This window comes from Phalacrocorax aristotelis, chromosome Z (assembly GCF_949628215.1).
Source record: "Phalacrocorax aristotelis chromosome Z, bGulAri2.1, whole genome shotgun sequence".
NCBI lineage: Eukaryota > Metazoa > Chordata > Aves > Suliformes > Phalacrocoracidae > Phalacrocorax > Phalacrocorax aristotelis.
Window position 1 is genome coordinate 7,726,973 of NC_134311.1, and position 20,991 is coordinate 7,747,963.

Genomic DNA, 20,991 nt, shown 5'->3' on the forward strand with positions numbered 1-20,991 from the left:
GCAGGGTCTGTACCATCTGTGTATGGAGATGGGGGTTTTGTGGTACCGGCTTTGTGAGGAGGTCCTTTTTTTCCTTTGTTAGTACTAACAGGTCTGGTTGGTAGAAACAGTTTTTGTGATTGTGAGGAGGCCTTGGTAAAAGGCCTAGTAGAAGGCAAATGCTCAGAACTAGCAGGTGAAAGGCCCAGTCAGATTTTACACATCATCCAATCCCAATACTCCCATGGGGCTTAAATCCAGTCTAATGGCTGATGCCAGTCATAGTCCATCTTGGAAAAAATCTTTTATTAGGAATTATCTTTCTGTTCTGTGGCTATTGCATCTGCAGTGAGAGTTAGGGAAATTGCAGGATTCCCATTAGAAATATTTTATAAAGGTAGGCTTCCTGGGGCCACAGGCTTCTTTTACTTTGATCCTAGCAAGGACTTGCTTATCTCCAACTACTCCTTTTTTCCCCCCATTTCCACATTTCTAGGGATGAAGGGAGACTGCATAGTTGAACAGAAAACACTAGAGATTAACGTGTTTCCAAGTGCATCTCTGCATCTGTTGAAGTTTCTTGATTGATGCAATTACAGGCTTACATACCTCATGTCCCTTATACTGTTTTCAAGGGCATATCTTTTTAGGTCTTGGACCTCTGTCATTTTCTTTGGGGCGGAAGACAGCTGAGTCCCAGGGTTTTAGGTTGCACTCCCTTTGCCTTTTACTGTGATTATCACAGCAAGGCTTGAGGTCTGTTGGAGAGAGAGCAACAAGGAACCACCAAGTAGCCATCTTCTAAATAACAAGGACATTATTTAGGTCAGAAGCACTGTGAAGGGAACACATTACAAAATAATGATCAGCTTTTAACTAGGCTGATCATGCTGGGGTTTGTCTTGAGTTTCACGTTGGACTTGACGGATCTTTATCTGAGGTTTGTTTGTTCAGTTGTGATTCTCATACGTGCATCTCTTTCCCCACATATGATTGTTGTTTTATAGTTTTAAGGACATCTTCAAAGCTAGTCAGTGCTGTGTACCTCCAGGGACCAGTCTTCAAAGGACTGGATAGCTGGATAAATAAGTGCTGCAAAGTTGTATTCATCACCCTGAGGGGTGGAAAGGCCTTTTTAGTGACTCCAAATTCCACGTGGAATTGGCTTGTTGAGGAAGCAACAGAAAGATTACATCACCCATACAGGTATGATTGTCTATGAATATGCCTGTGTGCTCTGCATACCTACATCTGCACTATTAGGACTTAATTTCCCTCGGTAGAAGGAGCACCGATGTCCGTAGAGGATGTTGAAGTTCCTTGCACCCCAGCTTTGTCATGACGTTAGTACCATGTTCTTTCCTGCTGCTGTAACCACGATATCTGCTCTTCGAATGCTGTCTTGGCCCAAGGATCTTAAATGCTGCAAAATGTTCTGTGTCATCCTGTAATTATTTCTCAGTGCCTGTACTCTCCTTATATTTCTTTTGCTGGAATGTACATGGGTATTGTCTCCTGTGTTTGCTCTGTTTTCCTTTTTCCTCACGTATTTTATAAAGCAATGATTAGTCTCTCTTCATTTATGAACTCTAGACTTCTCTTTTATTCAAATTGAGTAGTTGTTCCTTTGTCAGCTTCCCTGTGATTTTCATATGGGCAAGAACTTGGGTTTTTTTCTGGTTTTGCTTTTGTGTTAAGGCACACAGAAGTTGTAATTTAGGTCTGAAAAGGACATTTTATTATTTAAGACAGGCATTTTTCACATGTACAAAGAGCAGCCTTGACTGTGATTTATATTTTCTAATTGACTTAAAATAGATGAGTAATTTTGAGCTGCATGAATTAATTTTACACTGTGAGCATTTGTGTTGGATTTTTTATTTTCCCGTGGTGCAGTGTCTCTTTCCTGAATGAATCCAGACTGCTGGGAACAAGGAGTTAAGAAGCCATGCTGTGTTCTTTCTGATATCTGGGCTGGGGTTTGGTTTTTTTGTTTTTTCCAGTTGGTTGTTCTCCAACAGAACATGCTTTCAAAGATGGGCAACAGAAGTGGTACATGTAACACCACTGATAACTTCGGTGTGGTGTTCTACCAATTCACTCAGATCACATTAGGTCTCCTAACATTGTTCAGAAAGGATGTCTTCTGTAAAGAAAATTCTGAGTTTAATAAAAAAAATGGTGCAAGTTCAACCACGGCTTTATAAGTGCTTGATTACTTACTCATTGAGTTGGAGGAAATTCCCAGGGAAAGGAGGTGCAAACAGCGGACTTGAAGACTTATGGAAGGGTTGTTCCTTCTGTCTTGCTGTTAAGGAATTTTTTCTTGCATTTTGCTATGCTGTAAGTATTTGCTTTAAATGTGGTGCAATTCTCACATGAGAAGAATAACACTTACAGTAGAAGCAAGCCAGTGTGTTGCCAGGAGGAGTCAGAGTGCTTTATACATAATAAAGCTAATAGCTGATTTTAATACTAAAAATGTATAGAATGACAGCTACTCTGAAAATGAAGATTGACATTGAATTAATATACAATACTATTTCCAAAGTCTGTGTTTAAAACCTAGAGTGGCAAAATACACAGTTATCCTAATATTTTCATTCCTGCTGAGCAAGCAGGAGGTCCAAGGCAGCCTCGGCTGAGATGATCTTGTTAAAAAGAGTACTCCTAAGTACTCCTTAGGAGAGTACTCCTAAGACTCTCTGACCTGTATGTCATCAGAAAGGCAGGAGAGTCATCGTGTAGGCTTTCCAGCATCCAGTGCTATCTGTGTGGGAGCACCCTGGTGCTGAGCTGCTGGATCTGGAGATTGTTTGTGTCAACGGCAAGTTACCCGGAAAAGCAGGAAAGACTTCTTAAACGGTGTGGAGGAAAACAGAAGTCCAGTGTTGGGGCAATGAAGATGTATGTGAGTTTTATAAGAATCATATGTGTACCAACTCAGCATCTTAGCTGTGTACCTGAAATAGCACGTGCCGATCATGGAACTGGGGACTGGGATTTTCAGAAGAATTTAGCATTATGGACAAGCTGCTGCCAGGAATTTGGAATTAAAATTTGCCTTTGGACACCCAGGCAGCCCACCTGCGTAGCACCTCCTGTAGCTGCCTCACAAATCCAGGTAGTTAGGTGCCCAAGGTGAAAAACTAGATTTATCCAATAGTTGCATGACAGGTATAAAGATCTTCTTTTATTGACCCTAAACAGGATCCTAGTTTTGCTTCCAGTGGCATTGTAACCAATTCACATAAGTTTTTGGGAAATCCACTGCATATCACTGAATTCTGAGATAAATGATAGGTCATACTGTTTGGTTGTATTTTTAGATCACACGACGTGTATCACTGTTAAATGCTGTGTAAGTAGGGTTTACTTATTAATGCAGCAGTTAAAATACTGCAGACTCTTTTGTTGTGAAATTAAGGGCCAGTCCAGTCATGCTTTATAGGAAGAATACGTTTATAAATTGTTTATAGTGGGCTAATAAATAATTAATGTCTGTTATTAAATAGGTTACAGGCATGAAGAGTGTGTATTATATATGGCAGTAAGCACACCAGTTGAAGGTGTTAAAGACAGTGTTTTGTCTAACTACTGCACTAAAACCCATAACAAATGACCCTTTGTTAAAGCGTGTATTAAACATTTAATATACTTAATACAGATTTATAAATACTTCATATTTAGTACTAAGTATAATCCCAGGACTTGACTCCAACCCTCTGGTAAAACCCTGCTGAGGAGGGAATGAAGCAGGGTTGGCTTTTTGAGGTGACAGTGAAATCCTGAGCTGTGAATGCCTGGTGCCATGCTGACAAGCTCTCTTCTTGTAACATACTAATAAAAGGAAGTTTTAAAAACTTAATTAATACGTTTTCTAAATAACATAGGACCAAGTCGCATTAGTAATTTGGAAGATGAAGTAGGGTATTATAACTTGAGTGAAAGATTTAGAGTCAAATCTTGAGTCAGGTTGAGAGTAAAAAATGGTATTCCTAACAAAAATTATTTTTTATATTTAAATAGACAGTTATGGTTCATATATTTTTGGTTTTAATGCAACCAGCTGCTGATGCAATTGCAAATCTTGCACTAAACAGAGATTTGTGTATATGTGTGCTTTTTCTTTTGAGATCTGTTTCTAATCTGTTCTTTCAAGGACAGAAACTTTTGCAGATACATTTCACATGATACTAATATAATATGACAGAGGTACATGAAGCTTTTTGTTCTGGTCATGGGAGAGAGTGCTCTGTGGTGCCCCTCTTTTCTTTAATGGTAACTGATTGATTTTGTTCCTTTTCTCTGTTTTAGCCTGTCTGCTAAGCGTGAGAGAGGTCTGAAGGACATTCAGTGCTTAGCCTTTTGGGAAACCCTTTCCCAGTGCGTGTTCAGGATGAGGTTCCCAGCAGCTGTTCAGTGGAAGAGAAGATTTGAACCTCTTTCCTGGTGTCTCCTCTCTTCTTGAGTTGATTCTTCTTCTTGGAACAGCCCTGTAGAGAAACTTAATGTATGATGGAAGGGACATATGAAAGTAGGACCAACTGGCTTTGGTGTGGAGGAGCAGGATACTGACAAGCTGTATGTGATGAAGATAAGGAAAACAGTTTAAACGCATTCTTCAGGAATAGTTTATAAAATCATTGAAATGTTGGTTAGAGGGGACCCCTGGAGGTCATGTAATCCAACAGTTTTGCTTGAAGTGGGTCCATCATGAACAGTAGATCAGGTTGGCCTTGGCTTTATCTATCTGATCTTGAAAACCTCCAGTGATGGAGGTTCCCAACCTCTACAGATAAACCATTTCCAGTGCCCTCTGGTTTGTCAAAGTGTATGTTATACCATTGGAAGAAAACTGAGGTGGCATACAGCTAACTCACTCCAGAGATAAAGTGGGCAGAGATTTTCAGAGGGAATGTCTTTTTTGTGTCAGTCATCTGTGTTCAATATCAAGTATTTGTGGTTTATGCAGGACCCAGGATAACAAACTGAAAATAAGGTGGACTGTTTTTGTATGTCAGGTGGAAGATCACTTTGTGCAGGGATTGGTTTCTTCCATGTGTTGCTGAATCTTACTGAAATTTAAGGGTGGGAAAGAGGCAGTTTTGTTGTTAGCCACACTCTCGTGACTTGTGCTAACCTCTCATCCAAACAATAAAGACTTTTACAAACAGCCTGTTTTGCAACTATGATTTGGCTATCATTATACCACAAAAGTGTAGTTATTTGTAAGCCCACTGATTTAAACAATTTTTAGGGAGAACTCAATTTTTTTTTTTTTTTAATTTTAAGGGAACAGTTAATATAGACACAGTATTGTTCAATAATGAATTACAAGTGTGGTCTTTCTTTTCACTTTAATTTTTATTCATTGTAAGTTTAATACAGTCTTCCCTCATACTTCGCACTGTTATTCAGAAACTTGAATTAACATTTATTTGGAAAAAGTGTATGCATGCTGAAAGAGTATAGTTTGATGCATAATCTTAATTTATCATTTAAAAGTGTTGTGTAACATAAAATAATAGTTTCATAATGCGTCATTATGCATTGTTAAGCTGAAGTGGTTGTGTCTGAAAAATTCTGATGTGTTCAGCCTTTCTTTTCCATGTATAACACATGAAACAGGGAAGCATAAACTGATTTGTGTATGTAAAAATACGTAGTTTGGTAAAAAGAGTAAAAGAATCTCAGTAGGTTTTTTCCATCAGCTGGTACTTCAGGCAACTTGTACAATATCTTTGGAGGAGTCTTAACACCACCACCACCCCACTGCCCCCCCCCCCCGTTAGTACTAACATTTCATCACCAGTTAGTACACCTAATGCTGGTAGGCTGAAGAAGTCACAGACATTAAAAAAAAAAAAGTCTCTTTTTCCCTTGTTTCTGCAGGTAAGGGTCTTGTTTAGGTTAAGGTTCAGCACAGCAGATCACTTGCTCTCTGTGATTTGTTACTCACATGCTGAGCAGACTACTGCTTCTTATATTGGAATCTGCTCTTAAGAGTTTCCAGAGTAGTTGAAGATTAATTTATTTTTTCCTGGTTACAAACAGAAAATGAAGAAGGGATGATGAAGGCAATAAATGAAGAATGGAATAGCGGCATAACAGTTGCAGTGTGTGTGTAGCTTTGTGGCTTGAGATCAGATCCATTAATACCGTGTAAATAACTCAAGCTGATTTCAAATAGTGTGTAAACAGCCTCTTAAATACAAATATTTGCTGAATATTAATATTTTTATATTTAACTGATAAATGAAAAACATGTTAAAGTTGCATAAGTCTTTTTAATAAAATTTTCTGTGTTCTCAAGCAGTTTGATCAGAATTATTCAAAATGTCACTGAGAAGAAATTAAAAGTGCTGCTCAGGCAGTAGTTTGAACCTGAGCAATAGGCGAAGTAGTGTTTATATTTAATAAAACACTTTTGAGTACATTTTGAAGGTTATTTTTTTTCACTGTTATTACAGAGGATGTTTAGGTGAAATGCCTTACCACTGGTTATATTTTGGAAAAAAGTTTTCTGAAACTCTCCTTAGCAAAACTACCTCCATGCCTAAAGTTCTTGCATAGAGCTTACCAGTATTTTTAAACTGTAAACCACTGAGTCCATCCTCACTATCTTTTTCCTTTTGGTCACAAGCTGACAGTTTTAAGTACTTCCTTGATATGCTTCGTATGCCACTGATGGTAATCCCAAAGGGTTTGAGTGATGTGAATTGTGCTCTGGTAGCTGGGGTCAGGTGTGGACTCATTCAGCTATGTTAATAAGTATGTGGTGTTGGGGTACATTATCTTATTGAAGCATGAGCCTTGATGCTAACTCTGGAAGCTTAAATTGTTTGGGTGCCAAGAACCCATCTGGTTTTGGTTTTTTCCATCTTCCCCCACCCCTCTTCTTCCTCCCATCTCTTCTTTTTACCCCTTCCTCCAATTCCTGGCCTCCTAAAACCTGTCCATGGCCTGTTGAAGCCTCCCATTTGACTGTTCACTGTTCTGCTGCAGCAACTGCACCTTGACAATATGACATGGACTTACATTCTGTATTTCCTGACTTGCCTATCTATGAAGTATCAATGAAGTTAACCTAAAAACTGAATCCAGTATGGATTATTCTAGTAACACCTACTTACAAAACTGAGAAAATAGACTTTACTATTTCCTACTGTAAGCCAAATGTAAGCTAACCTATTCTGAATTGAATATGTACTGTATAGAAATGCATTTGTAATCGGTAAGAACAAAACGGCCAGTCTGGATTATGTCCCACACGTGGTAGAACTGCAGTCTTTTTGATGCTTACGTCCTTTAAATTTTGATTTAGAAATAAGAATTACTCAGTCAAAGACTGCACGACAAGTGATTTGCTTATTTTCCCTGTTTTAATTATGAAGAAATGCAACACTAGTGATTTTTCCACCAAACATCAGCCATCAGTATGGAACCAAATACTTTTCATCCCTTTTGGTCAATCTCTGGTTTCTTCCTTTCAAAGACCAGCAAGTAGAAGCAATTTCGAGAGCTAGCTTTAAAATTTTCTAGACTGCTAGTCAAATATTTGGTAGTATAGCTTCACGACTGCAAGATTTTATTGCTGCTGGGTTTTTTGGTTGGTTAGTTTTTCTGTGGAGCAACTCTTTGTTAGCCAGGTTTTCAAATATCTTCCTTCTGTTGGATGAAATTCTTTATTTTTGGAAAGTATTCTCACAATAAAAAAACTGTGGGAGGATATTGAAACTAGGGTTGTTTGTTGCTGGTTTTTTTTGTTGTTGTTGTTGTTGTTGTTGTTTTTTAATGACCTGCATTTCAAAAGAAAATATTTCTGGAAACTTCCAGTTTGGAGTCAAGGAAATTATCTGTAAAGTTGTAAAATACATATATTTGGGTAGTGGACTATCCCCAGGGCAGTTTGAGAGAGGACTCAAAGCTCAGCAAAGTTGTTATGCATGAACTGCAGCTTGCAGCTGGGTGCTTGAGCTTATCTGGAGCTGTAGCTGGGTGGAAATGTTGAGTAACTGGGGGTCTTGGCTAATCCTGCTTGGCTGTGATCCAGTTTGGGGAGCAGCGAGAGAATACCTCCAGCTGTTTACTGAGCATGTCTCTATCATCTAAGGGGAGAAACAGCTGGCAAATGCTTAAAGCCTTCTAGCAGGTTAGCCAGATGTGTGAGAGTTCTGCAGACAGATGTGATAGGGCTGGCAGACATATGGCAGTTGGTAGGTCTGATGATATCAAATTGTGTGCAATTGACCTGTGGGTGAAAATCGCAGTAATATGAGGAGGAATACTGTGCACGAAGTTTTTCAGGATCAATTTATGTGTGCTGAGAATTTCTGTACATATACTTCCACTTATACCTGTGCATGTAAACACTACCTTTTGGTTGGGGTAGTTGCTGTTGTTTTGTTTTCCTTTCTTAGAGAAGTACCTTGAGTTCTTACACCTTGGTCCCCTCTGCAGAACTTCTCACCCAACATAAGCAGCAATCTCAAAGCCAGTGGGTGATTATTTCCAGGGACCGGCATCGTAGCTGCCTGTTTTGGAATGGAAACTTCATGGTTCAGGCAGATGCTTAGGTGTCATCTGCTGGACCCCAAAGTTTAGAAGGGTGAAACTAATAGCATACCCTTGAAAACTGCTTTTCCTGGAGGCCTCAGCTGTCTGATGTTGCTTGAGCCTGCGCCATTCGGTGCACTGTTATGCAGTCAAGCAGCATTCATGACCTCTGCAGAGAAACTGGCTCAGAAGAAATGAAGGAACTGCATAAAAGTTCATGTCAAAGTTGACATTGTGTCATCTGCAGCTCTGGAATTGCAAAGCATTCAAAGGCAATGACCCAGTCTCCAAAATACATATAGGAAAGCAATTCTGAACTGGGAGAGGAGGGGTATAGGTTTTAGAAAAACCTTTTTTCCCCCCTCATACCTGCATTGTCCAGGCGTTCAAGAGTACAGGCTCCAGCTTTTGCAGAGCAGGGTCACTGGAGAAGTAATGGACATACTGCGGACTCCATGCTGAAATCCAAATGGACACCACCTGGTACCATCAGACTGGTCACAGCATCTGCTGATGCTGCGGCCACGCTGAGCACCAAAAGGGGCCTCAAGCTGCCATGCGCGGGGCACCACAACATGCAGCCAGGACAGACACTGGATGCCTCTCTTGATGGAGACCAGGATGATTTATGCTGAGGTCAGTGTCTGCTTTCCCCGTTTCTCGTAGCGCCAGCTCTTCTATCAGAACGGATTTTGATTTTGCTGAAGTAGCGTTCATACGATCTGTTCTTGAGAAATGGAGCCATGGCTCATCTGGTCCAAAAAAGTGGAACTTTGTGGTGGTAGGCATTATTTCTGAGCGGTGCGTAAATCCTTGGGCCCCTTCCTCTTTTATTTTCAAAAGACATGTACTAGACTTAAGTTCTTCGAAGTTCAGAAAATATTTTGGCTCATTTCTTAGCACTCTTGAGGCAGTGTGCTCCAGCCCCCTCCCCATGGTACAGCTGTCTTATTAAGCTGTTCTTTAACCCATTTGTTTCCTCCTGTTCTGTGTATGCCTGTTGTATCTAAGTATGAATGCTTTTTTTTGCTGTTTTGAGGAGGTAGAATCAAAGCATGCACCGAGAGTTCAGACTTTCCTACCTTCTCTTTGCTTTGCACACTTCTTGTATTGAATAGTGGACCTTCAGTTCTTTGGTGGTATAGGCTTCATTCTTGCTGCCTTATTTATGTCATTGCTCATTGAAACTTGTTTGGCACTTCAGCCTTTCTGCATTTGTCACCTGCATGGTTGCCTTAATGCTGTTCCTTTATGTTGTATTGTGCCTTTACTTTCTTCTTTGTTGTTGCACCTTTTTCTTGGATCAGTGAGGAATTTTTGATGCAGCCAGAGTAACCTCTTATTATTTCCTGGCTGTCTTCCATTGATATTTGCCATTGAGGTTTTTTTTTTAATATAGCCTGAATTATCCGATGTTTGTCTTGTACTTTTTTTCCTTCAGTCTGTTTTTTGACTAGACTCTTTCCACCAATTCCCTGAATTTGTTTTGACTTCTGAGGTCTGTTGGCTTTATTCTGATATTTTCAGAACTTACTCTCTCCAGAAGAAAATGCTATCATTTCATAATCAGTCATACAAATTACTTTCCACCATTAATTTTTAGACAGATACTCAGTGAAATCCATCCTCAATTTTCTCATTCCATATGATCCCAGTAAGATTCCTGAGGTGACTCATTGTTGCTTGTCTCTTCATCCTTGTTTTCTCCTCTTCCCTCTTGAGACTAATTCTCTGTTTAATGATTGATTGTGGCTCCTAGAAATCTACTGTTCTATTATTTTGTGATAATGTTCATTATTTCAGTTTGCCGTTGAGATGATCTGCCAGCCAGGAGTATTGGTAGTAGTCAGTCTTTGGCTGTTCGTTCCAACAGGGAACTTGTGATGAAATTGAGAAAACATTTCACTGCCAAGTCTGAGACCACTGGCCTCTAAACATGACAAATCTTCTCTCCAAAAGCTTGAGCCTTTTACAGGAGGAGGGAGAGTCAGTGTATGGTAGAAACTGCCACAGCTGCGCTCTGAACCCAAATCCTTCAGCTCTTTCGTGTTTATGGGTTGCCGTACGGGTGTGCCAAAAGGCTGGGCAGGATCAGCTCAGGGGCTTTCCAAGTGGATGGCTGGATTTCTGTCTGTTACCAGTTGGCTACCCCGTCAGCCCGTAGGTACATGGACATATTCCTGTGGCAATCTGCCAGTTTGTGAAACCTGGAAGGGAGCTCTTCAGAGCATCCTACCAACCTCCAGTTATGGAGTTTGTTCTTAACAGAGTTAAAAAACGTAACTGGAGCAGGCACTGAGTGGGAAGGAAGGATACAATCTTTATTTGAGTAATTACGTGCAACTCAGTTTAAACATGATGTGCTGTAAAAGAAGAAAAAAAAATATTATTTGCGCAACATTAACTGTGACCCTTACAAAGGAGATCAGCAATGCGATCCTCCAGCCTGTCTGTGGTATCAGCCAGGGTCCCTCTCTTCCAGTTCTTCACTCCGCATTGCGACAAGTGAGATACTAATCTGTTCTGTCATTCTACGGCTTTGAAGACAGGGCTTTAGGTTTCAGTAAGAGTGATTCCTGGTAATCTTCAATGTTGTGGAGCCATCCACCATATTAATAAAGATATTAAACCTACACTTCCTGAGAAGAGCTGTGAAAGCGACTGGCAAAAACATGGGTCTTTCTAGGAGCCAGATACTCATAAATACTGTTTTCATCATGGGAATGAAAATGAAGTTGGGTTGTGCTTTCTTTGTGGGACTGATGGGCACTGCATGTCCGGTCGGTGCTAATCTGAGTCTAACTCATCCTTGAGGAGCTGGCTGTATACATTCATGCTTCCTCCCCCTTCTCTCTCTTCTCCTGGTGCTGCTGTAGACAGGGAGAAGTTCTTTCTGTTCCAGGGCAGGCACTTGCTTTAGGAACAGCTGTAATATTTCAAGATAATATTACTCCACTGCTTGGAGCTATTACTACAACACAGCCATGGTAACCCCTTGCTGGCATCTGTGCAACGTAAGCTGTTGTGGCTCCAGTTGCTGCTGAAGCTGATGAAAGGTGACCTGGCTGGCTTTGCACTGAAGCGGGCTGGAAGCACCTGCAGGTCTCAGTAGTGCATCTCACCATGGGAAGGAGAAAGTCTCCCATCTAAAAGACCACTGTGAAGTGTTGTTGAATGTGGTAGCCCCTCAAGGTAGTGTAGCTTGAGAAGGTGTCATCTGCCTGTGCTGTAGGCAAGCAGTGCTGAAGCACCGGTTGTACAGCAGCAATGTTCTCAACAGTCTATGCTTGCTGCCAAGGCAATGGTTAGAAGCCAGTCACTGTTCTTCTGTTGGCGTATAAATATAAATGCATTTTTTCTTCATACATGGTTTTAAAACATTTCAGTCACTGGTGGATTTTGCAAATTAACCTTCCCTTTGAGTACGGTGGGTGACAAGTGGCAAATGGTGAGCAGTGAAACCCAGTGTTTGCAGTGTCATGGGTCAGTGTCAGTCTTGGTTTCTCCTGGTATAGGATTTGAAAGCAGCCTTCTGTCATATGTAACAAGCATTTTTAGTCTGTAAAGGCATGTCATATACTAGCTGCTCAGCTAGGTACTGCCTGCTGGTAATCCTGTGGCATGTGTATAGCTTTAAAGCGTGTATTTTACTAAGGACTGTGTCTGTGACTTGGTGTCTGCCAGTGACCCTCCCTAAGATAGCTCCATGCTGCTAGCTCTGCTTACTGCCAGGGTAGGATGCATTGCATTAATTACCTATAGCAAATTATATACCAGGGGAAAAAAAAACATGTAAAAACCCATTGCCATCCGATTGAAAGAAGCAGGGAAGACCAAGGTTAGCACCTTTATTATCAAGAAGAGGTGGAACTTAGTGTGTTTTTATAAAAGTCTCAGATTACACTTAAAAATGTGTTTTGTCATGTAACTATTTTTTTTAGCTGCCATTCAGCATATATTTTACAGTTATCGTAAGTGGAATAGTTTATAGTTTAAGCCCAGGAAGCTAGTTAGAGGTTACCTTAAAATACACATATTTTCATAAAATGCCAAGTTTGAGATTCTAGCTAGGAGAAGGAATTGAAGGTGTGGGCAGAGCTGTGTTGGCAGTCCAGGACCGCCAAAATGAGCGCTCCTGCTTCTTGCTGCTCCTGTGTGGCTGCTCTTGCCCTTGGCAGGCTGATTCAGCTCACTCATCAAGCAGAAAACTCTTCACTTCTTTGGTTGGGTTAATTTTCTAAGCCATTAGCTGGGAAGGGGAGAAGAAATAAGAGAGTAGTGAGAAGAGGATGTTTTTGGTCCTCAGTGTCAGTGTCAGTGGGTGGTTGGGTTAACTCAGCCTTCTTTTCTGTTTGTATGGAAAAGAATTGGGCTATTTCAGTGTAAACAGCTTGCTCTCTCTCAATGAGGAGGCAAAAAAGGCAAAGGCTACATGAGCAGCAGACTGGCTTTGCATTGGACAGCCCTGAGAATTACATGATAGAGGTGTTTTACTGCCTGTGGTCTCTGCAGGTCACCAGAGCGCCCAAAGAGCTTGTCTTGCTTCCTCTGCTATGGCAAACTCATCCCTGATGAGAAAAGATGTCCATCAGCATCAGTATGGCGAGCCTGGAGTGAGCCTCCGCATCCTGGCTGTTGGGTGCAGGGGAGAGGGAAGGGGACACAGTCTTTCAGCCTGCATAGAAAGCAAAGAACTGTCTATAACATGACTTTAGGAATGGTATATCCAATGATGTGGCTTTCTAGGTTGGTGACATTAGTTTGGGGGAGGTAAGAAGATAGGAGAGGAGGCTACAGAATTGTGCAATCTATTAAGAAGGGGTAGGTGGCATCTGAGGAAAGGGGAGGCGCAGAGCACTGGGAAGCAAAATAAACAGTGAAAATACAAAGTTAGTTAATTTCAGGATGTTTCTCTCTTCGTTTGCATCTGTCAAGTAGGGTAGTCTTATTTCTGAGGATTGCAGCTGATGGTGCGTTTGAGATGTTCAGCAGCTTTCACATAGGAATGTTGTGGGCATAACGCTGTAGCTCTAGTGGCGAAAGAGATCTAGGTTTTCAGGAAGGTATACTATTTTGCTACACAACAAATACAGCCGGAAAAATACAGATAAATTTTCAGGTGTGCAAGCCGTACTCCTTTCTTAACCATGGACTAGGAAGCCTGTGAAATTCTACCGGAAAACTTTTTTGAGGAGTATATGTGCAAAACAGAGGTGCATAAAGGACAAAGATTTTTATTTGAAACCTTAAAGGTCGTCAAGAAAATCTACCTTTTGATAAAATATTTGGAAATCAATGGAAACTATCCCATCCAAGATGGAGTCTACAGAAGAGTGTTTCAGTTTTGCAGTGCTTTGGATCTGCAGTAATTTCTACAAGCTGAGACAAAAATGAATACGAAATTCAGCCAGAGTCAGATGAAAGTGGGAAACACTCTGCAGCATAACATCCTAGCACAAACCAAGACATCCTTAGCAGAAGAGAATATGTGAAACCTTGCAATTAAGTGCTTGTGGGAGAGACTGCAGACACGACCACACCATGTATCTCTGATATTTGTCAAAAGATTAATGGATACTAGATACCTATTCAATGTTTAGTTATATACTGGTGCATAAGTTAATGTGCTGCTGGAGATAGCTATGCAGACACTTGAAGTCTACAGGAGATAAAGTAGTAAGAGTATGTGAAATTATGATGCAAAAAGAATTTGTGAGTTGCAAGTGTATGGGTGAACTGGAAAAAAAATCCTGCTGTTATTTCTAATGGAATTAGAGTAAAAGTGCACTTACTAGGTTACAACTGTTTTTAACACTTGAAGCCATGTATATAACCAAGGGGAGGGTGATCAGAATTAACAAGCCAAATTTTCAGGACATGGTGCAAGCAGTCAAGTGGAAGAGAGCTAGAGGTGGAGAGCTAGAGGTGATGAGTACTTTTCCAGAATTATGGTAGGAGAAGGCTTTCCCTATCTGTAACGAGGAGGAAGATCAGTTTATTCAGAAAGTACTGTCAGCCTAGCAGAAGGCACTGAGGGCACTGTTCATTATAGCACTGGGTATAAGCTCCAAGTATTTAGATGCATACAAGGAGAATGTTCTCTGCTGCCTACAGAGGAAGAAGTAAGTGGATATGAATAATGTAAAATACATAGGCTTTATGCTGCCTGAGTTTGCAGGGCTGTGATAGGAGCTCTCAGAAAAGGCAGTGCATGTAGCCAAACAAACAGCGAGTAAGTATCTCCTTTGGGACATACTGTTTCCTCAGACCAGTGTTTGGGTTTCGTTTCCTACCCAGGTGTTTCTCAGAAAACCGATCGCATTGTTGATAGGATACAGAGCACTAACATTAAAGTAGATCATGTTTTGAGCTGGAAAAACCCAGTAGACTGGCATGATTAAAGGCTCTTGTAAAAAGCAGTCGTCTGGCCTCAGGCTAAACAAACCAAAATGTAAATTATGTGTAGGTGAAACGGTGGAGAGCTGATGCACTAGGGCTGTGTGTGCAGATAAATCACTGTAACGTTGAGGCCGTTGTTAACGTAGCTGCCTAAGCAAATAAAAAAGTGTAGCTAAGTTCTTGGGTATAGCTTGAGTTTGGTGCTGCATCCAAATTACCCTTCCTGCTGTTCTGGGAAGTTGAGCAGAGGTGTGCACTGGTGATGCTGTCGGGTCTGGCTTTGTGCCGCAAAGCACTTCTCCTGGTCTCTTGTCCCAGGCCTCTCTTGTTGTGGATGATTAACAGCAGACTGCATCACCTAGATCTCAGATGAGATGTATAGGAAATGATTATATGTTTTTACATATGAAAAAAATACATTAAAAATGAACATACAGGGAAAAATTATATAGACATATATGGGGAGAGGGAGAGAGAGAGGAAAATGACTGTTAGTATGATCAGAGAGGGGAGAAAGTGGTTTGGCATACCTCTCTATTACAGATAGGAAACTTTCTGGGGGGAAAAAATTGAAAAATTTAAAAATTTGCCAATGTTAGTTGGAACTTGCCAAAACCAGCTTGCCATCAAGAGCTTCATAGCAATTTTTAAAGTACTGGATGAATAGATTCAAGAAAATTTGTTAAACTCCAAAATTGAGATTTTTTAGCTGTGGTATTACATTTAAAATATGGATTCAGTGCTACTTTTTCTTGTTTCCAAGAATAAGGTTTATATTTTGGCCACTAAATGAGATTCCCAGGAGCCTCTGGATCTGAATTGAAGTCTATATACCTTTTTGGAAACCAAAAAGCACTGTTTTTCTGCATAGATCAGAGCAGTGATTTTGGAATACTGCAAGTCTCCTGAAACAGAGCGGAACATTTAAGATCTTTTCTATGGAGCTACTTTTAAATGTTGTTCAGCTGCTTCACTGTTCTTCACACAAACTAAAAATTATGTATGGATATTGATTTACCAGTTTTCATTGTATTTAAAAACCCAAAAGATAACCTGATGGTGTGTCATATGCAGAACTTCCCATACATTAATAGTTTTAAAAAATTAAGTCTTAACAATCCAAACATGTTAAGTCTGTCTTGGTGATGCTCAGATCTGGAACATTCCCATTATAGATACTTTGGTGTGTTTGTTTGCTTTTTACATCCAGCATCAGATGTTAACAGCATAATACCTATTGCTGGCAGAGGAGGTGGTAGCATCTAGGGATGGTTCTGTGTTGTGCAGTTGTTCACGTCGTAGATTTTGTGGCGGAGAGGCAGCAGTTGCTTATCAGAGTGGTAAGCTGCCTGTCAGCGCTGCAGAAGGCAAGCACAGTACCTGAACTGTGCTTTGACATGCTGCCGCAGCTGGGGGGCTTCAGGCTCTTTCTCCATCACATTGATGTTACAACTCCCTGGATAATGGCTATACACCACTGTACCCTCAGTTAAATTACGTGTATTTTTAGTTATGATATGTGGGTAATAAAACAATGAAAGCAACTGTACTTTTCAACTGCATGAAGCTGTGTATAATAGTTGCCTGCTTCTGGCAAGTATTCTGAGCAGCTTTCAAGAGACAGCAGAAGCTAATTCATTGCACTTCCATACTCTTCTAAGCCTGGCCTTTTAACTTTGTGGAAAAATGTGGCTATTCTTTTGATCTTTGTCTCATTAGAAGTAATGATAAACCAAACTCAGTGCTTGAAGTTTAGTCTTAGTTTGAAACTTTCTCGTTATATGTCTTCTTATGGAACAAACCAAAGACACTACTGTTTTACCCCTTATGGACAAATTATTTCCTGAAAGACTTTGTGATAATAACTTGAGCCCTTCTTCTGTAGGCATATGTTCATCTGAACAGCCAGTTGAGTACCCTACATATATGCAATGAAGCTTGCCAGGGGCGTTGCAGGGAGTGTGACCTAAGTTAGATACCAAAACCAGATAAGGTGAACATCTTGGTGCTTTCAGGTTTTCACTGTCTTTCATGGAAACCTAGGTGTTGTCTTAATCTTTTCATTTGGAATTGAGGGAGTTTACCACATAGTTTTCATCAGTGGATGTACTGCTGCAAGGCTTTGGTTTTAATTCTCCTTAACCTAACTGCATCTTCCCACCTTAACATGGAAGAAGGTTATTTCCGCAGCACATTCCACAGTGTGATTACTGGTTATTTCCTAGTCATACTCTGGTAACTGGTTGGCTAGAACTGATTAAATGGTTCTTCTCTTTGGAGTTCAGTAGATACTTGTAGGATGTATGAATGCCGTGTTTAATAGGAGCAGAAACTTCAGGCAAAACACCCCAGCTTAGCAGAATGAGCATTGTAGCTCTAAGAGCTAGACAGTAACTTATTTATTTATTTATTAATGAATGTCTCATCAGGCCGTAGATGAATGTGTAATCTAATTGTATGGGCAGGGAGGGGGGACTCTGGCCTATGGCATGTCTTTAACAAAAATTACTTCAGTGTTGTCACAAATTGATTGGAAATATTTTTTCCTCACATTACTCATGTGATGTCAACAAGTATGCAAATGTGAAAATTTAACATATGTTTCTTTGCTGCTTTTACACAGTTTCTCACACCAGTTTAATGAGTAAAAACTGTTTTTTAAAATGTCAATTCAAACCCCAAGTCCTTTGGTGTTGAAGACCATCTCACTATTATTTTCTAGTCTTCTGCTCAGATGTGACATATTCATTTATTAATTTTACACACTTGGACTGTAGACATTTTTATCTTATTCTGTTTTTATGCTGTACTTGAAGTCTGTATATCTGGTAATCCTCCTTATTACACAGTATTGCATTTTTGGGGGGTTTCTTTGCTGTCTTACCTCAGAGCATCAGTTTCCGTTGATCTTTTTGCTGCAACTAACACAGTAAAACATTAGTATCTTACTTTTGATCTCTGTGGTAAATGCATTTATTTCTGAATGAAGCTGTAATGTTGTTAACTTCTGTAAAGACTTCCTGACAGAATAAAAACTGGGGATGGACCAGCGATTTAGATCTAATAAGACCCAATCAGGTTATTTTGTGTTGTGCCTTCTGTCTCGCATCTGTTGTAGAAGGTGGTCCTGGCTTTCCTGTCAGAGGAGCCAGGCAGTCCCCTGCCAGCATGGTCCTGCTCTTAATTTACTACTGGTGGATCACTTGGAAGCCTAAAACCTGGCGTATTTATTCTTTTCCTGAAATCTGCCACGTTTACCCCCCACACTTAATAAACACAGTTGTTCACCATTTCATTTCACTGCTAGTATGTTTAGACCAAGATGGAACAATGCATGTAAGAGTGGAGAAGTTGTTGTAGTTTAAATTATGCATAACTAGCACATTCTGTGGGTATAAATCAGAGTTTTAAGGTTGTCTTTTTCACAGTGTTGAAATATCTTTGATATTTTTGGGCTGACGAAGGTGGGCGCAGGGTAGCGACGGTGACTTGTGCTGGAGCACAGCTGCATGCACTGTGTTTTGCACGTAGACTCCAGGAGGCCTGAGATGAGAATCACAAATCTTTTTCAATATTAAAGTATTGCACGGTCAATTTGGGTATCATGGTGCAGTATTTGCTAAAGCTTTCAACAGATGGCAGACTTATGAAGGTGGTGTGCCTGCAGTGAACTCCTGGGTTTTGTGCTGTTTCACTTTCCTTTGCAGGGTAGAAGGGATATGCTCACACAAATCCTTTTATCTGGACCGTAGGCTTCATGTTTTGATAAGAACAAAAAAGGGGAATCTTGAAAGACAAATGAGACGCTTTAAAGTGATACTGGGTATTCAAGTCGTCTTGACTGTAGTGGAAGGTGCTTCCTCTCTGCCTGTTACGTCTGTCTTAGGTCTTAGATTTTGACTACAACCATTTATTGCTTAAAAATTGAATGATGGTTGAACTGGGAATAATTAATTCAACAAGACGAGACCTTTTTTATTTTTTTTGACAGATGCAGTTGTGTTTTTGGGATGAGAGGCTAGAGAGTATGTGATACGCTCTCTCTCCACAGTGCTCCCAGAGATGTTTCACTGTGTCCTCTGAGCTGCTTTGCAGTTGAGCACAGGATCATACTGTTCTTCAGTGCTTTCTGCTTAGCACACTGAGCTCTGCATTGATTTGGCACAATACAAACTAATAAATAACTTATGTAAAATACTGGAATTAAAAAGTGGATAGGACCCTTCTCAAGGTTCAAACTAAAACTGGTCACGTGTTTGAATATGTTTGTTTGTTTGTTTAATTTGAGGAAGAAAGTACATTTTTGTTTGTGAAGTTGGAGAGAAAAATAATGTGTCTATTGCGTGTACAAAGTATAAACAACTCATGAAAACAGTTTTTATAGAATGACTTTCCTAGATTTTAAAATTTTACACTTGATATGTTACTGCAATAATTACTGCTCTGCCAGTGCCATGATGACAGTTATCTAATACTGCATAACGTTTTGAGCAGTAACAGGAAAATAGATACTCTCTGCCTCTCTTGTTTAGTTAAACTACATATTTTTGAATATGAATAGTAAAATGTTTCAAATAAGAATAGTGGCGTATCATAGAGTGCATGCAAATAAATTTTACTTCCTAAAAACAGTTCAGCTAGCAAATTTAAAAGATGCGCAGCCTGACTTCCTTTTCTTTTCTTGGACTGAAATGTTTTATAGACAATTTCCAAGCATTATTATTAAATAGTTCTTTTAAATGAGATTTAATTTTGAAAGACTTGAAACATGCAGGCGGAGGGGGGCCTCTCTGGAGAGTCAGCTGAGGAATAGGAAGTGTTACTTCTTTGGTTTTCTAATTCAAATCTAGCCTACATAGCCTATATCAATAGAAATTGGCTGTTACAGCTCCCACATTCCTGGGTTGCTGAACAGGGCTTCCCAGCCCAAGTTGCGGTGAGTAGTCATTCAGGGAATCACTCTTCTTTCTGCAGTGGGATCGTTATTCCAGCTCTTTAGACTTAGTTGGAGATGTGCCTGGGTGCTGAAGACAACTTTCTGGGAAGCTCCTTCAGGAGCTGGCGAGTCATTTGTAGCTCTGTTGTCGCCAGAGCTCCTAGATGTGCAAGTCTGAATGAATATAAAACTCTGCACGTTGCTTGAGAGGTTGTACAGCATACCATGGATGGATGCTGGGATTACTTTTCCTGATGCAGCCCGAAGTTTACATGTTCTTCAAACAGAGGCTGTTATTAAAGTGTGCTAACAGGTTGACACATTCCACATGTAAAAAAAATCTGATCTGGAAAGATAATGCGAGTTGCTGTGCATATAGATCATATTTACAGTAAGCACAGTATAGAGTCGTCAAATACAAAGCAGCAGCAGGTCAGTTGTTAGCTCGCTAGGCATTTGTCCAAATATCATTAAAAATGTTGTCATTAAGTAATTTGGGGGTTTAATAATATTTAACTAACTACTATTTAAACACCTCTGCTCAGATTGACCTACATGTCTCATTTAAAAGTTCTGGTATAGATAATAGATTTGACATATTCAGTATGTAGTGGTTCATGAAAGGCAATAGAGTGTACCACAAACTTCTGATAATCCTTGTTTCTAAAGAAGAGGAACAAACAAATGCACAGTACTAAATATTGTCCTTTTTGTTTATTTTTCAGATTAGCACTGTATGTATATGAGTATCTGCTCCATGTAGGAGCACAGAAATCAGCCCAGACATTTTTATCAGAGGTATGTTTCCGCATCCTTTTTTTCCTTACACAACTTTCCAGCATGTGCAAGTGAAATAAATAGATATTGGTCTAGAACAAACAGCAGTGACAACGTTGAATTTCTGTTTACATTGATCAGTGTAGATTTCTGATTCCACAGAAGCCATTTTGCCATGTCATTTAATATGCCTTTGCATAACTATTTTTTGCTGTGATTTGTTATCCCTGTTCTGTGATTTGCTACTACATTGGGTAAAGGTTGATCTATTTTTCTGTAATAAACGTGCATGTTAGAGAATGCATCAACAGTACTCTTTTGATGACCTAACTTACTGTTGA

At 40.0% G+C, this 20,991-nt stretch overlaps 1 protein-coding gene across 3 annotated transcripts in view; it reads left to right on the plus strand.

The window, feature by feature from the left end:
* Window positions 1–20,991, plus strand: part of SSBP2 (single stranded DNA binding protein 2) — a 183,192-nt gene that overhangs the window by 24,732 nt on the left and 137,469 nt on the right. For all 3 annotated transcript variants that reach the window (XM_075079406.1, XM_075079408.1, XM_075079407.1), the window contains exon 2: window positions 20,599–20,671. In XM_075079406.1, the coding sequence (XP_074935507.1) occupies window positions 20,599–20,671 (73 nt within the window). The remainder of the gene's footprint in view (window positions 1–20,598; window positions 20,672–20,991) is intronic.